Raw genomic sequence first — 18,073 nt, forward strand, 5'->3', positions numbered from 1 at the left:
ACTGCGGATAACTTTCCGTATCATATCTATACCACTTCCCTTATTACTGGATCTATTAAATAATAAATAAAGTAACTAATACTCGATTAGCACTACTTGGGAATATAAACGGATAAATATTCGTTCTTTTATCTAAGATGGCTATTAATACTCCACGTCACTAAGACTAAAAAAAGAAATGAAATCAGTGATGTACATACGTTTACTAATCTAAATCTAGCACACGACTATAATGTAATCTACACGTACAGTAGTTTCTCGATTTCTAAAATATACCTAGAACCGTATACTACCCTAGACAGTCAGAATTATAACTCCTTCAGCAACATCGCTACAGTTTATTGTGTTAAAATGAATACTTATAAAAACCATCTTAGCAGGAAATCTAAAATAATAATACAGTATTACCTGGACAAATCTAATGATAATCTTGATATACAGTAATCCGTTTATAATACTTATATCGGAGAAAATGAACTGTGTTTCATACATTACAATATTTAATTTTTCTAGTCTGTATATGCAACCAGTACAGTATACAATTATCTATACAGTGCATGTACATGTACTGTAAATACCACTTAATATCATTACGTTTATATTAGCAATTTTAACTCTTTGCCCGAAGTTTAACTATAGTATGTTCAATTTTGCTACGACCAAGAAATCTTCAGTCTCATAATATAGTATTTAACTTCTCTAGCTAAGTAGTTATAATATGCAATATTGAAGGGACGTTTTTTAAGCGAGGTCGAAAACCTAATAATTGTAATTACTTTGAATAGTTTGCAATATAAAGAAAAAATATTAACATGTGTACTGTGTTGATACTTATGTAGGTAGGTTCAGACGCACAGCCAGTATACTCTTACTAATTGCAATCATTTATTACAAATGAAGTAATTCCTGCAATAGTTAAGAATTAAACAGACCAGCTTTTGTCATTGAAAAATGCAATTTAAAAGAATATGGTCAGTTGACACTTTACCAAGTTTAGGTGGGTTTATCAATTAAGTTAATTTTAAACCGCACGAAATTTAAGAGTGACGTATAATTGAAAACAAAAAAGCATAATATTTGTCCTGACCAGAGAAAAGCATATTCACCTGCCAGCAAGTTTTGAGAATAAATCCATTGAAAATAATGTTTTCTCTAATGGTAATACAGCGGTAAAGGCAATGTACCGTAACTTGTATACGGTAATCAGAATGTTAAATTATAATTACACATGCTCACATATAATAACTCCTTGATATTAAAATGATTTCGTTTTAAATTAACTTTCAAAAGCTATATATATATATACACATAGATGACGGATTCCTCTCATTAAATTCAAAATATATCAGGGGATGATGAAAAGTCTTGAACATCACGACTTTCCCAATAGTTACCGCGGTATACATGAACATCTCGATTGCAAAATTCATCAAATACTTTCTTAAACCATATCGGCTCAAAAGGTTTCGGCGGTAAATTCCCGCTTTCTTTCGCAGATGTAACCATAGCTTCATATTTATGACGTTTTCCACGTTGTTTTTCCTCTAAACGAAGTTTTTCACTATTAGCGCCATCAAAATCACCCTTCTCCATGCAGCGTTGGTCAGGTCTTAGCCTAGAATCGGTAGGAGCAATGCCATCTACAGGTGCATTTAGTGAGCAGGTTAAAGGTGCAAACCCGTACATATTTTCTCTTCCTGGCCTATTACGCATAAAACAGATATATAAGTAATTCACCAAACTTCTAGCAGAAAGTGATAAAATCAATACTCACGGTAAGGAATTCTTTTGCCAAGATAGCGTAGATTGCGTAGTTGGAGGTGGTTTACCAGATTTCACAGCATTATAATACTCTTCTAATGGGATTGGATCAATAACTTTTGCATATTCTATTTTATTATCCCAGGTGCCATTAATGACGTACCGTACTAATCGCTTAGCGTCAACAACTTGGCCGGATACCTAAGATACGTTACAGTGGACGCGTGATATAGTAAAGGTTAGCGTATCCTTCGTTGAAACAAAATAATATACCGTAAATAACTATTTACAAATCTTATTAAAATATAGTATTACCTTCCGTGGAGTATCTCGGGCAAAGTAACTATAAGCCGAATATTTCAAATAACACTTGTCGCGATTACTATGATTAGTAATTTCCATTTCACCAGACTATAGAAGTTATCAGATAAATTTAATTTAATTATAGATGAAACTTGCATTTTTGTTAAAAATTATAATGCTTAAAATACCCTACAATATTAATGAAGAATATTTCAATAAGTTGATTGGTATAATGATTATACCTGATCAACCCAAAGTTTTCCAACAATTATATTGTGGATAGTGGTGGTAACTTTTCTCCATGTATAGTGGTTACCGCTTTTTGGAAATACTAAATGTGCAATCCCTTGGGGAATGATTTGGATATATTTACCGCGAAATTTACTAGTCATACTAAAATCTTGCCATAAAACCCAATCTTTGTGTTCTACATATTGTGCGGAAGCTGGTGGATGATGACTGACCTATACGATTAACCAGCATGTTAATTAGTGCTGCGAAGTACCCCTTGTAAACGATGTGTAAATCATAATTATTACTGTACCTGCTCGCATAATGATCTCCAGCCAAGGTCAGATCTCCGATCGTATTCAAATGTTTCCCCAAGTAACGGATTAAAAGGCTTTGAAATTCTATAAGTAGTATTGGCGTAAGAAGACACTGTGAACGCTGCTACATAAGCTAACTGTTCACAAGGATCATCACACGCAGCAGCTCGATCGAGTATTTCAGAATATTCTAGATCTTCTGTCAGCCGTTGTAGGAAAGATAGCGGCTCATTAAAATTAACCTAAAAGATAATCATTTACAAAACTCTTACACCATTGTCTAACAAACCATTCTCTAAATGATAAGAATGTAAATATTTAAAAATGCTCTCATTTACTGGCAAGGGGATTTTCGTCAACTCTTTGCCAATACAATTTTTTAAAATACTCCATAAATTTAGGCGAATATTAGGTTTCTCAGGAATACGATCACGAAGTAGTACATCAATTCTTTTTCCGTTAAAGAAATTCTTATATAATATAAAATTTCAAGAAAAAATTAATTTCAATGATTTAAAATCATAAATAACCTATCAAAATAAACAGTCACCTTTGCAGGACCTTCCAATAACATTCGTATCTCAGGGCTACTACATGCTGGAACAAGTGCCAAATTAGCTTCAGCTCCATCACATTCTTCTTCTGTTTCCGTGTTAATATTAGCGGATGGTTGACTGCTTGTTGAAGATACGCTAACTGAAGGTTTTATCAGCGGTGTATTAGCAGGAACATCAACGGTAACATCCGTAGCATCATAAAACTCATTATCACTTTCGTCGTCGGATGTATTCATAGCAAGATCTTGTGATAATTTTCTTCCTATAAAATATAGACAACAGAAGGGTTAACATATTTCGATTTCGTTCTTAAAGTTAGCAACAAAGATAAAAGCAGCTTTGATCGTTCTCATAACCATGTCCTTTTATACTGCTCGATCTGGAGATTTTATTTTGAGCTCGTAAACGAGTTTCTAAATGATTCATTTGTTTAGCTAGTGTCTCTAAAGATTCTTCTAAAGTTGCACGCTTTTGTCGCTCGAAATCAATAGCCTGTTGCCATCTCCTTTCTTGACTTTGTGCTAACGAGAGATACTCTTCGCAAGCCTACTCAAAAAATTATTAACTATGTCGTTATGAAATTAACTAAATGTCTTTACATAATTCTAAATAAGTAATTCTGTATTTCTAGATACATACAGATTCGCATTTAAGAAGCTTAGCTGAGCATAAAAACACAATATTCATATACCTTGGCTAAATCCACAGCGGTAATTTTAAACATCGATGCTTTATCACTAATGGTGATTAGAGCATTATCGTTTTCTGTTCCATCTACCAGTATTTCACTTATACTCCTTTGAAATGAGGATAAATGGCTAACTACTAATTCATGTCGTGTTTGAAGTTCTTTCATTTTATTTCCAAGTGATCTAACATAAGGTGCAATTTCTATCTTGCCAACATCTTCCTCATCACCTAGTGAAAAGTAAGATTAAAAATTTTAGATCATTTCAAGATAACGGAATAAAGTTTTGATCTTGAGCTTGATCAAATAGAGAAAAAAATAGCCACTGTATTAGGCATGACCTACAGAAGTCTGCCAATGCAACTTAGCATCAAAGAATTGAAATACCTAAGAAAAGATTTGAACTATTGCTACACGTACGCTTAAATACTAATTAAGTATACATTAATATAGCGTCAAATACATACGCGTATATATATATTAAAAATACAGTGTAAGTAATATGTGTATATTACCAAAGCTTTGATAAGAGTAAAAATGACAACAATAACAGGGTACTTGATATAATTGTGATTCAATAAGGCATGAAACGCAAATATATCAAATGACGAAGAGTAATTATGTAATATAAGTTTAATAAAAGTGATTAAGTAAAAGTTATTGCGCTGATTTTGTATCCTACCAATTGCACCAATAATAAATAAGCGTCAATTTCATTGCTAATATACCACTTAGTTAGAATTTTTATACATACAATAAGTACAAAATAGTACAGTAATACGAGTATATTAAAAAAATATTTGTGTTGAAATAACCATACAGATGCTGTATGCATAAAACCGTAAATTCAAAAGGATTGTAAGAAGGTCGAATAAAATTTCGATGGATAAATATCTGTACCACTATTTGTGTAATAATAGACATGATAATATCGCCAAAAATGATATTGGGATGTTACTTTCTAGTCTTATCGAATCACCGTTCATTTAGTAATAATTTCGGTACAAATTTCTGATCATAATTATTTATATTAAAAGAGATGTGATCTAATACAGATAAATGGATTTACCTATGATGAGCGTTGTACAGTATCTATTGGTAATTAAAACAGTACATTGTTCATCATGATGAATAGCACTAAACTTCGATATTATCTACGGAATAGCTTAATCTATGAATGCTATTTTCGAAAGCGTAAAGACCCAATTATTAGTTGTTATTATTGTATTATAAGAGAAACGAAGGGTTGACATAGTATTGCTGACATAATATCAAATATACTTGACCTTGCATTATTAAAAAAATCAGGTGAATTCACTCAATTTGTATCTGCTAATCTATTCCTAAATGATATTATCTATCGGAGGAATACATCCAGTTGGAACTATATGCGAGGCAAAAATTGCCATGAATAGCAACATCTCATGCGTAGGAGATACGAACGGATAATAACCTGTTTGTACTAACATAGATTTAGATTTGAATATAGTGTAAATTGATTAACTGTGTAATATCTCCACTCCAATTTATCTCTTCGGCTGACAGATTATGTTTTAGTCCTACTGTATATTACAAAAGATACTTTAGGTATACATATTCTACAATTTGTGAAAATAAACTAAACCGACATCAAACTTATTATCAAAAACTACAAATTGCCATGGTATGATACAGTATCTAGAGTTTTTGGCCATATTTCCAGAGATCGATCAGGCAAGATGTAGGAGTTATTGTCAAGAACTATGATTAAATTCTTGCACATTCTTTCAAGCATGACATTTAAAAAATTCATCACTATACACGTAATTAGTTCTAGTATAACGTCGCTGCTATTGCACTATAAGAACCTTTAACAACTTGGCAGAATTCATCTTCGTCGCTAAAATCGTCGACAGTGTGAACTGTATTAAACAAATGCAAAATAATAAAGTATGAAATAATATATAATTACAAATACTCGCTGCTTTGCTAAATAGTGCTTACTGAATTTGACTATAACAAGGTGCAATGGAATCACAAACGATAAACAAATTGTGCAAGAAGGCGAAATGCGTGCACTTTCATTTATAATTGATAAGCGTAATCAATCCATTTTTTTACTCATATTGTAAGAATATTTGTCAACAATAGCCAACATATGGCAATTTTAATTTGTATAAGACAAATTCACGAGTGCGTTGTATTAGTGACTACTCAATATAAAAACAAAAAAATCTTTTCTTTTAGCTTGAGTAGTCCTAACTCTATCTAATATACTGTATATGTGTGCTGGTAAAAGATGTATTATAATTAAGTTTAAGACGTTCTTCCCTTACTTAAGATATAGACTGATAAGCGTTTTTCTTGATATATTTTTAGCAACTAATCTTATAGTGATATGTCAAGTAAACAGAATAAAGTTGCTGATACATTGATAATATCACTTTCAAAGCTATTTAACTATAATAAGTCTATAGGTCTAAAGATCAACTATTTTTACGGCCGCTATGAAGTAATATCACTCAAAATATAAATTACTAATAGTCTATTATAATTAGCCATAGATGAGAGTGTTTAACCTCGATATCGTTGTATCATAATAATTTAGAATAGTTATGTTAGGGCAAGGTTATCACGATCACTTTGTATTAGAGTACGCCATAGCATTTTAGTAGTCCATCGTAGTAGGCATACAGTCAATTAAGCATCGTTATATCGTCGGTAAATTTCATCATCGTTGATTATTGATACGCTAATTTACTTATTCATTCGAGAATATTGATGAGTGTTAAAAAGTTGGAGTTTTATAAACTAGCAGTAACTTATCGATACGTATAGTATACCTACATTAGATTACTTAACCGAATTGAATAATTTCAGTATCAACTATAAGCATATGCTAGATACGTACAGTATGTACGTAGGTGTCTAACCGTAAAATATTTACATACAATACAAGTAAGCTACGGTATAATTAAATTAAAATAATTATTTTAGTCTAAAGTAAGGTGTACACAACGGTCTTTCTTACCAGTACATGATGTACTACAGGCTAATTTAGTAAGGAGACGTATTTGTTGTATTCATATTCACGATTAATAAATTAAGATATAATTCCTACCCCGAATCGAGCTCTTTTTGATAATTTAATTAAAATTAATAGACGGCTGTTGTTGAAAATAACTGTATTTTGAAATCAGTTAAGGTTCAGGTGTACTTAAAAAGGTGCTATAAACTTGCAGCTGAGGAGAAAACACTTTACTGTACAGTAGTATATAATAATAAATAACTCGTAATTTCCTAACGTATAAGGAAGGCACTATTGTAAAAACATATTATCGAACTACTTAAGAAAACACGAATAAGACTTTTTCTATTAGAATATTGCTATTTAATTACCTATATAGACACAATCGGATTCATTTGAATTTATTATAATTACAAATTATCAATGCAACACCCGAATAGAATAGCAATTGGATAGGTATTAAATTAATTTAGGTCTGTGTACAATATCGCTCTTTTGAATGAAATTTTTTTCGCTCAGAATATACTTTTCCGTTCAATTCCAATCATCCATCAATTGTAGTACTATACTGTCTATAAAAATTCGTCAAATAATTTATTATTGTAGCATACTGACTAATCACTGTAAATTCAGTTTTGTTACCCACTTTCGTACATATCAAGTATAAGCTATTGGCAAATTATTAAATTGGCATTGCACCCCCCCCCCTGATTTGAGGATTACATGCTATCATCACTGTTATCGATTACTTTAATTTATCCAACATTTTTAATTTTATCCAACTAGAGTACTGCAACACCAACTTTTCAACTATGCATGTGCAATATGATAGTACGTAGGCTGCAGTCAATGGCTAAAGTTTGAATAATCCTACCATTGTTTTAGTTTAGGAGATTGGGCACTAATGATGAAATACTACGGCTGCAAAAGAATCAGAAATTGAAGAATTTCGATTCTTTTCTTCATTTTATTAACGTACAGTATAGTATACTGTAAGATAGAATTATAATCATTATCTTCACTACTACTGTATGTGGTGTAAAATATGCTGTAAGTTGAAGTAAAGAGATGAAGAATAGAACCGTTATTATGTTCATCATCTCACTGATTTACAGTGGATACAATGACTATCAAATGGTGTCATAGAAGGATAGAAATATTTTGATTTGAACTATAATATGTAGCTAGTAACTACTGTAGCAAATTCAATAGTACGTACAGTCGTACTAAAGACAAAAAAGAAGTGATTCATCATTAGGGCTTGGAATTCAAATTCAATCATGGTAGCTTTTGAGGCAATGTTGAAAATATTCAAGGCGATTAAGGAGCGTCATCAAGTTGGAATCATACGGGTACAGTGAAAATCGGATCGGAATAGTATCAATGTTACAAGTATCTTTGATCGATGTTTTACTTTGTTGCATTTGAACATCATAAAATCACCATTAGAAAGCAATTGAAGATTGATGTACTGTGTGTAGGTGGATAAAATAAGGATAGTGTTGGACTTGGAAAGGAAAGTTAACGCCAAATTTTTTAGAAATGATACCTAATAGACCATTGAAATCGTGTTTTCCGTTTATAAAAGTCGAAAATGGCTTTTATCAATCAATCCATAGCAACTGAAAATGAAAACTGCCTATTCTACGTTTTTATGTTAGTTGATGAAGGAAGAATAGGTACTTTAGCCAAGTCGCCAAAATACGAGTGCCAGAAGTCACATCAAGTGTACAAATCAAGCGCCATTCTTATTGGATTGCTATACTATGTTCTATACTAATCAAGCATATCGTAGTGCAGCTACTTTGGGATTCATTCTCGCTTATTTTACAAGTAGTAAATGACATTTGTTATTTACCTAATTCCAATAGCTTGATCGCACTGGCTTTGCATAATTCCAAAGCGGTTACCCACCGCTGGCGTTCCACTTCATTAGCAGCTCGAAGATGGAATACTTGTGTACTACCATTGCTGACGACAAAATTGAATAAATCTTCAGTATAAATATGTGCGCCAGCTAGATTAATGGTACCACGACAGGTATGCGCCATTTCAGCTTGATTTCTAAGGAGAACGAGAGCGATATATAGACCAACAGGCAAAAAAAAAAAAAAAATGACATCAGAGACAGTCGCTATAGTACATTCCGTTTCAGGTCCAATTTTCCTTCAAAAATTGGGGCAAATATTTTTACAAAGTGCTTCTCTAGTTGATTCATGGCTGTATTTCCCCCCCCCCCAAAAAAAGAAATGATTATTGTGCATGAAAATGGGGTAGGTTGAGAGCTAGATCGGTTAGCTCCAGAGTTGTTTAAGTGTCGATGGGTAGAGTAGGGACCGTTCAACATGACTTGTGAGGACGATACGGTACTGTAACTTAGGTTAAAGAGATGAAATTGGATGGACGCCAAAACAAAAAATACTTTGCATGAAAGTTCATTTACTGAGCCTAAAACGCAGTCAAAGTATTGTAATTTGATTTTATAGACAAGTTGCTCAATGTATTATGAAGATTCAATAACTATCAGACAACATGGATGTTTTTATCCACTTGATAGAACTACTAGAATCTCCATTGAAAGACTGCCAATCTGGCGGCCATGACAGTTTACGCGTCTTGTCGTTTATCGTCTTGGGAGTCAACTATTCTGCTGGGTGACGTCCAGTAGGTGACACGTTGCATCATACGCTACAGTACCGTCATCCAGTCATCGACACGATCAGCAATACTCATGGTCCAATCAGGTTGATGTTGTGGTCAAGTTGTAAAATGGTCTCAAGATTCAAGGATGGCTTGCAGTCTGGGCTGCCATGATTATTGGATGTACTATTTTATGGTTACCGAGTGGAGTTATCAAAGAAAATAGAGTACTGACCGATAATACGATAGCAATCCATTACATAAGACGAAATAGCGCTTTTGATATCCTTTAATATAATTGGTCCATTTATACAGCCAACCACTAAAGTTGTCGGGATAAACTCTGCCGTCAGGCATACTGCATGGATTCCTCACAATGTGTAGAGTACAACCCTAAAGAATCAATTCGTTACAATACACTTAGTAGATAGAAAATGAACAATTAATTCTCTACTTGTCATAGTTGAGAATATTCCAATCAGGTTTGTGTTCAAAATAAGAATTTATTTACCCCGTTAAGAACGATCAATTCTCCAATAGCCGTAAGTACGTTAAGCAGATCATAAAATGCACCACAATTTATTTACTACAGTACAGTACAGTACAGTAAGATGCCGTACAGTGCACAGTACTGTCGATAAAAGTACTGTACACTGTGAGAATCCACAATAGGATTGTACAGTGTACAGTGTACAGTATGGAGCTTTGGCAGTAGGTTGAGTACTGTACAGACAGATCAGAGAAGAGAACTGGAGTTACGAGGTATTGACTACCGAAAAGGAACCACAAAGTGCATGTTGACAGTGCTGTATGGAGATTCGAGGTACTTTACTGCCCAGTTGGTGGCTTTACACCTGATCACGGTCTAGTTTCATTATGATTAACATTATTTTCTTCTATCTCGATGATATCGTTGCTATGCCATCAATACTCTCTTAGTTCATGGTCACTTGGTCAGTGCCAACCATGTTGAAACTTGAAACTTGGACTTCTACTGCACAGTGTACAGTACCTCCACTGGCAGAAGTCCCAAATACCTCTGAGAGAGATACTGTTCAGTATAGTGAATCCAGTACTGTACTGTACAGTATCTAGAAGTTCATGACTGTACAGTGTAAAGTACTGTAATGTACTTTAGACTGCGCAGTGCACACCTGGCGTCGATGGGACGATGGCTGTGTGTATATCGAGATACTGTATATACAAGAGCGTACAGGTTTTTGTATGTACAGTACAGTACTGTTCTGGTATGAGTTAGTAGAAGCCAGGGCAAGATACAAATCATCGTTTACTCAGTCATGCATGAACCCTTCCACTCTGATATCCATCATACACGTATTTATAGAGGAAATTATTTACAGCATATCCGTGCTTCAGGCTGATGGAAAATTTTCTTTATTATCGTTATTACTCACTGCAATTTTAAAGAATCGATTCATACCAATGCTAAATGATTGTAAAGAGGAAATAATGAATTAACTATATATAAAGAATCGGTAGCCGCTGGCTACTGCGGTTGCTCAGTTGCACCACAATACTGTTCCACTTACTGTTTCACAATCAATAACAAACCGTCTCAAACCAGGGACTCCTTAACCACCACCCCCCACCCCCCATACAGGCCAGCCGAGTGAAACGACAACGAAGACCATGGTAGTAAAACCCCAGTCCAACCACGGTATTGTACTAATCACTCAATATATCCTAGCAACGACACGCCCTTAACTTGTGAAATGGATTCTTGCGCCAGATAAAAGCTGCCTTGCTTTTTTCTCATCTTGTTCCAATCAGCTCCTACGCTACCGTCTACGATAACGTGTATATTGCACCTAATGTTGAGGACTACTGTATCGTAAGCTACGGTATAAACGGCACAATTCAGTATTTAGCCGCACTTGCAGAGGGCTTTCAGCACAATTATTATTGTAGCGGTGGATTACATTTGGAGCAATTCCTCTAGGTAATTGTCCCCTACCTAGCTAAGTCTTGTTATCGTCCATTATTGTCCACAATTGGCGATCTTATCCACTACATTTTACAACAACTTCGATCATTATTGGTCATAGTAAATCGACAGTTGATTACCTTACTAACTTAATATTTCCTCCTGTATCATTCATAAGATTGCGCTGGCATACCATTAGGCCATAACCTACAGTACTTTTTTTTCTTCTTCATCAAAAGTCATTACTTGAAATCATCGAAAAAATGAGTGGCAACTCTAGCGCAGGTCGAAAAAAAGGCGGCGGATTTTTAGCTAGACAAGCTCAAAAAAAGAAATCCATCACCGAAGAAGAACTACTTAATAAAGATATTATTCGCCCGGAAGATGTTACAAGATTGGGCAAGATGACAGAAAGTAAAGTACTGTAGACTACTATCTTCTTTCTATACAAATGATGATTTTAAATTTGTTCAATTTATACCAGTATCAGATAAGTTATCAGTGAGGAGTCTGTAGCTCACTTACTACTCAAATTAATTGCAAATTACAACAATCTTGATTAGGCTATATTGATTGTAAGTAGTATACTTTCTCACATTATCGCCAAAGAAACGTCGGTTTCCTAACAAATGCACCATCACATGGAAAAACCATTTCTTTTTTCTTATACCTACCAGTAGTTTTCCAATAGGCGATATTTCATCTTCGTTGCGACTATTTTATCCGTTTATAAAGTTGTAAAATCATCTACCTTCGTTAAAACTGAAAATTGGCAATTAATGGTGACCAAGTTGACTACAAATTAGACGCTTCGTATTTGGAATGCTATATTCTCTAAGGCTATTTCTATACCAATATCATTACTATGTAACAGCCACTTTTTGAAAGCTAAAGGTCATGCAGCCATTTATTTTAGCAGTAGATTTCAATCATACGTTTATAGAGCTTTTGGATGATACTGAATTAAATGCAACTGAAATGCTGATAATATTTTATATAAGGCATCGTACTGCTCTATCAACATTAATTCTCTGTTTAGCATTTGAATCACACGTTTTATGCGATCATTAACAAATGTTTGCATTCAATCTTTACTCTAGCTTATGTTGTAATTCAATTCTATATTTTATACCTTTCACTACGATTTTTTTTAAAGTGCTTCATATGTCAGCCTGCTTTATAGAATTTAAAATTAGATAACAGCAGTTATAGCATTGTAGGAAAACACATATGGCCCCTACATTTTTATAGACAGAACAAATTTATTTGTAGTCTTGAATAGCCTACGTCATCTAGTAGATACCAAACATAGTACAACCTGATAAAGTCTGGATGTATCATTTTTAGCTTGAATAAACCTTTACGACAGACAGACTAGGTATTTATTCATCTCTCTATTTAGATACTATGTCAAATTTGAACAGTTAAGAAGGCTATTCAAAACGTGACATAGAAATAACATCGCCGCACCAAGCTCGCTCGTCATGACTAAAAATTAATTCAAAATAATATCATCTTATCTAAAGCTAGATTACACATTACACTTCTATATTCTATAATTAATTTGCAGCTATACGTAATAACAAGAAAGTTGAAGATATTCACTTTCTTCTTATCGTAATATTTGAGTTATCGTTGCAATAAAGATAATTAACGCCTGATAGAATATTTTATTTTATCATTTCTCTTCCGACTGATATAGTAACTATATTCGAAGCGTAAGCCCGTTACATCATACCGCAATTTTTCTTTCTCTCTTCTCACAATTAAACGTGCGTTTGAGAAATTTCTAACCCCATAATGATTTTGGTGCTCTCCAAAATATCAAACACACGATTTATGTCGTAATATATACTGTATTTATAGCCATTTCTTCCAATTATTAAACACGCATAGTAAATTAAAATTAGTACTAGAATAGAACTTATTGCAAATAAGTCTCTACATACTCTACAATTCTCTGCTCAGTGGCTATCCATCAATACGACACTGATTCAAGACACTACCAGGGCTTTGTTTAATTATGGTGTTAACCATGTAAAGGCAGAAGCTTCACCTCTGTTTTTAAATACGTGTAATCAACTTCTTATTGGCATTTACTGTTTATGCACTTTTATGCCTTTAATTTTTTAATATTCAGCTTTTGATTAATTATTTTTAAGCGTCATTATTATTTTGTTATGCTGTATTAACGTTATATAGATTACCTCTGTAAGCCTTCGGCCAATGTCTTTGGTATCGAATTTACGCGATTTAAAATACGGGATATGGAAAGTGGAGATGTCATATTTGAAATAGCTAAACCCGATAATGCTGAAGAAATACCACAGGAAACAAACAACGATGATGATGATGATCCAAGAAGAGGCCGATATGTCCGATATCAATTTAGTCCTAAATTTCTGGATTTGAAATCTGTTGGAGCAACGTAAGTGTATACTACAACCAATATCGAATACAATTGACTATGAACAACTATAATAGCTATCGTGTTGAAATAAGTAAAATTAATAGATCCTAAAGAAAGATCAATGAGACTTTCCTATACATTTTATACACGCTGTTGAGCAAATTTTATCTATTTTATACTGTGTCATTTGAAAATCTATTTTACAATCTCTAATCATCTAAACCAACATTACTAAAGAACTACTAAGCATCCATTTTTAGTCGTAAATTTCGGTTAATCCAATAATCAACCCCCTTCATTTACTCGATACTCACAAATATTGTTTTGTTCTAAATCTTCTACTAGTATCCTACTGATACTTGAATTTCTTAATTATGTTATAATTGCAATAAATTTAATTCAATTTATTTCATGTATATATGGCATAATAGTAGTACTTAGATGGATTATTAGATCACATTTTAATTAATAGATGTTACTATCTCTTCCTGATCGATTTAATGTATATCATTGCATAAAATTTTAGTATAGCTCAACCCTTCCTCCTCTAAAGTTTTTTCTGTATAATTTCTTGTTATTATCTCTAAAGAAAACGAGAGGAGAATTTTTATTCCATAGGTCATAGTTTAAATAGCTGAAACAATTTCCTTTTGTTTTTTCAGCATGACTTAGATACAATTTTTACTTCTACTCCATTAACCCGTCATATGCTGCCCATATTAGCATGGATACGATCAAATTCTTATTAAAAATAATTTACTTCATTACAATTTACAAATAATTTTGAGTAGATTGAAAATTTTAAGTAGATTTGCTCAAGCATTCTTTAGCTAATTTTAGTTCTACCACTAACCATGAATTCCTGTATTAGTTCGGCTTTCCAGCAATTGTGGATAAGCTTTGTTACAGATGCAAATATTTCTACATTTATAATAATCCTAAGTTAAGTTAATCAATTAACCATCTACTGTACTACAATTATCGACTACCATTAATTTCATTTTAGATCGAAAATTCTTATCCAATCTTCTAGAATAGTCTTTTAAAATATATATATATATTCAAATTTATATGCCAAAGTATGACAATTAATTGTATTCGTGTCTTTAATACTTTCACCTTTCATTATCATTGCAGTCGATAGACTCTATAATTAATCCATTTGGCCTACTGAATTGAACCTCTTTAGTAGCAATAATTCTTGCTAGATTAGCTCCAGTTTAATACTGTATAATGCTACAGATTTAAACCTCTTTTTTAAGATTGTCGATGTCCATCATATCAACAGTATGACGATAGCCTGAATGAATCTGACACGAAGTAGATCATTATTATGATTATTATATGATACCTATCACGTAGATTAATAATTATAATAGGGTTATATTCAAGCTTATTGCCTATAGGCAATAAACTAAAGTAAAAATCTAGCCTGATTCGTTGCTATTAACTCCGATTAAATTCGCAAAGATATAATCCAATATAGAGTTATATATCAATTCCTTCTAACTGAGATTAAAAAAGTAGCAAAAATTACCACTCATCATTATTAAAAGCCTTTCCAATAACTGTCATAATACATGACCGTTAGGGCAAACAATATCTTAGTTTTACTATATAGATTATAACGTATTCGTCAGTTAATAATGATATTAGAGTATCAACTCTATAACTTTTTCATATTCGGAATCGAAATAAAATTAGAGTTAAGTGCTCACTTAGTTTAACAATTTTGATAGTCACAGTCCTCATCAAACAATTTTTATTTTTTCGTCATTAACCTCATAATAATTTACGTTTAGATGTATTCAATCTTCTACGTATAGCTTTTGTTAATTAATCGTTATGATAATAACGTTATATAATATATCTTAGGATAAACAACATAACAATCTTTCGTTATAGCTTTAATAATAGAATATAATTTGAAGTGAAGTTAGTTCCTGTACATCTTTTAAGCAAATTAACAAAATTTAGATAATCTTAGTACGATATAAGTCTATTTAATAAAGCAAATGTATGTATTTAGAGGGAACTAAGCGATCTAATATCTCTAAGCGACTTCATTATTTATTTTTCTATATTGCTATAAGAATTAAGATTTATTACAGCGTTGTGATGATAGAAACATAATAAGAAATGAATTAAATAATTGGAATAGAATAAGTATTAATACATTATGAAATAAACGTGTTACTGTATCTGTTATATAGTATCAAGAAGTAAAAGTTTTGCTTAGCTGGCATTAGCTAATAATCAGATAAATGAAGCCTTAGTAAAACTATTTTATTACCTTTCTCTTTTATTTGCATGCGGTATAACATTAGATATATTTTTTCGTCTCTATGTAATTTTCGTAGTTTTGATGAAGTCTTTTAATAAAATCAAACCGATTTACCGTACTATATCATGCAGAAGAGATAGGCTTTACTTTCCAAAGTCACTAGCGATTTAGAGATTTTTGAATCTTTACGAGAATAATATGAGAATTTAATCATATTGATGACTTAAATAGTAATCCAAAATCTTAGAAGACAGCATTGTAAGGCTCAAGTATAGACGAGCTAAAGAGATTTCATTTAGATACAAGAATATGATTGAAACTAAACGATAATTAATTCTGTCATTGTTCGATATTTAAAGGTGTAACCTAACTACAATTGAATCTACGTAGTAGTTTCCATTCGAGGCTGAAAAGGAAAAATTTATGAAAGAATTATTCTTTTAATTAAAAATGCTTTACAGCTATACATAATAATATATATGTTGTATTCATGTATGGTGATATGCTTGCAAATGGATGTGTTTTAATATCAAATCTTATTTATCAAATAGTTTACAGTCACAATTCAGCTAACAATTTCTATCATTTTATATCTTATTTTTAATATTTAGGGTAGAATTTGTTGTTGGCGATAAAGCTATTAATAGCTTTCGAATGATTGAATGTCATTATTTCCGTGAAAAATTGTTAAAGAGCTTTGATTTCGATTTCGGTTTTTGTATACCTAACAGCAAGAATACATGCGAGCACATCTACGAATATCCTGAGTTAAACCCCGATCTGAGTAAGTTGTTAACTACTACCGTAATTTCACTCTGTACAACTTTATTTATTAACCTAAAAGCAATGGAAAAGTAAGTTTCATATCTTTAGCAGATTATAATAGACCTTCCATGATAATATCCTTTTAGATTACCTATAGATTCCATGATGTAAACAACTATTCAGACGGGTAGTAAAACTTTTTGTATGCTAATCAAAATTCATTTTCGATTTTAATGGCAGCATTTTAAGAAATTAAAATCGTTTTAGATTACCTATAAGTCGCCGTATAGTGTAACTAAGCCCTGATTGTAGGCTTGTATACGATATATAAATCCTTTTCAACTCTAGTATCATTCCCGACGATATGATTTGTTGTGAAGCGGAGTGTGTCTTTAGCAGTCACAACTAGAGCACTATCAGTCACTTTAAAACAAGAAAAGAACTGTAATACTTCAAATACACCAATTTGAAGCTTCTGTAGTAATATCTATAATTATTCGCGAGTTTGTGAAGTATATAACTCTCTAATAATTCTTAGTGCTACCTAACGATTGTTTAAGGCACCCTCAACTTTAATAGCGGTGCTTTTCATAATTTGAATTTGCTGTGCAAGTTTATTCCGTCTTGATTGATAGTGAATTCTATCGTCGTGCATTGCTTACATAAATGAAAAAGCAAATATTATGCTCATCCCATACCAAACTAGAGTTTCTACATAGACGTCTTCTAAATGACTTACGTATTATCGTTATAAATTACTAACCATTTTGATTATTCATAAGCTTATGGAATAGTTATTTAAACCTGCTTTCAAATTTTTAATAGTAATAGTTTTTAAGCTTATTTCGCTGTAAAGCAGATGAGTATTATATGTTAAGTGATACAATAGTTCATCTTAATACTATCATACTATTTCTTCATTCTATAACAATACCATTTCCTTGACAATTTATTTAACTTTAAAGTATTTCGTATAATAAATATCCTGCATGGAAAATTGTCCTTATATAATTTCTCAATTTCATCTTCTGATTGTTAATCTATCATTATAGAAGAGGAAATGATCAACAGTCCATTCGAAACTAGATCGGATAGTTTCTATTTTGTTGATAATAAATTGGTTATGCATAACAAAGCGGATTATTGCTATAATGCTGAAATGTAA

At 32.3% G+C, this 18,073-nt stretch overlaps 2 protein-coding genes across 2 annotated transcripts; one reads left to right on the forward strand and one right to left on the reverse strand.

Annotated features, from left to right (window-relative positions):
• Nucleotides 1-1,335: 1,335 nt before the first annotated feature.
• On the reverse strand, nt 1,336-9,861 carry TRIADDRAFT_27761 (uncharacterized protein; the record flags this gene model as incomplete). The annotated part of the gene is made up of 11 exons (XM_002114457.1): nt 1,336-1,702; nt 1,775-1,962; nt 2,077-2,172; nt 2,307-2,528; nt 2,609-2,854; nt 2,951-3,082; nt 3,217-3,413; nt 3,526-3,715; nt 3,861-4,087; nt 8,723-8,928; nt 9,740-9,861. 11 exons carry the CDS (start codon nt 9,859-9,861, stop codon nt 1,336-1,338), a joined length of 2,193 nt encoding a protein of 730 aa, XP_002114493.1.
• A 1,851-nt stretch (nt 9,862-11,712) lies between these two features.
• On the forward strand, nt 11,713-18,073 carry TRIADDRAFT_27980 (uncharacterized protein; the record flags this gene model as incomplete). Its single annotated transcript, XM_002114142.1, has 4 exons — nt 11,713-11,863; nt 13,652-13,877; nt 16,755-16,927; nt 17,961-18,073. 4 exons carry the CDS (start codon nt 11,713-11,715, stop codon nt 18,071-18,073), a joined length of 663 nt encoding a protein of 220 aa, XP_002114178.1.

Source organism: Trichoplax adhaerens, genomic scaffold (assembly GCF_000150275.1).
Source record: "Trichoplax adhaerens TRIADscaffold_7 genomic scaffold, whole genome shotgun sequence".
In the NCBI taxonomy this organism is placed as follows: Eukaryota; Metazoa; Placozoa; class Uniplacotomia; order Trichoplacea; family Trichoplacidae; genus Trichoplax; species Trichoplax adhaerens.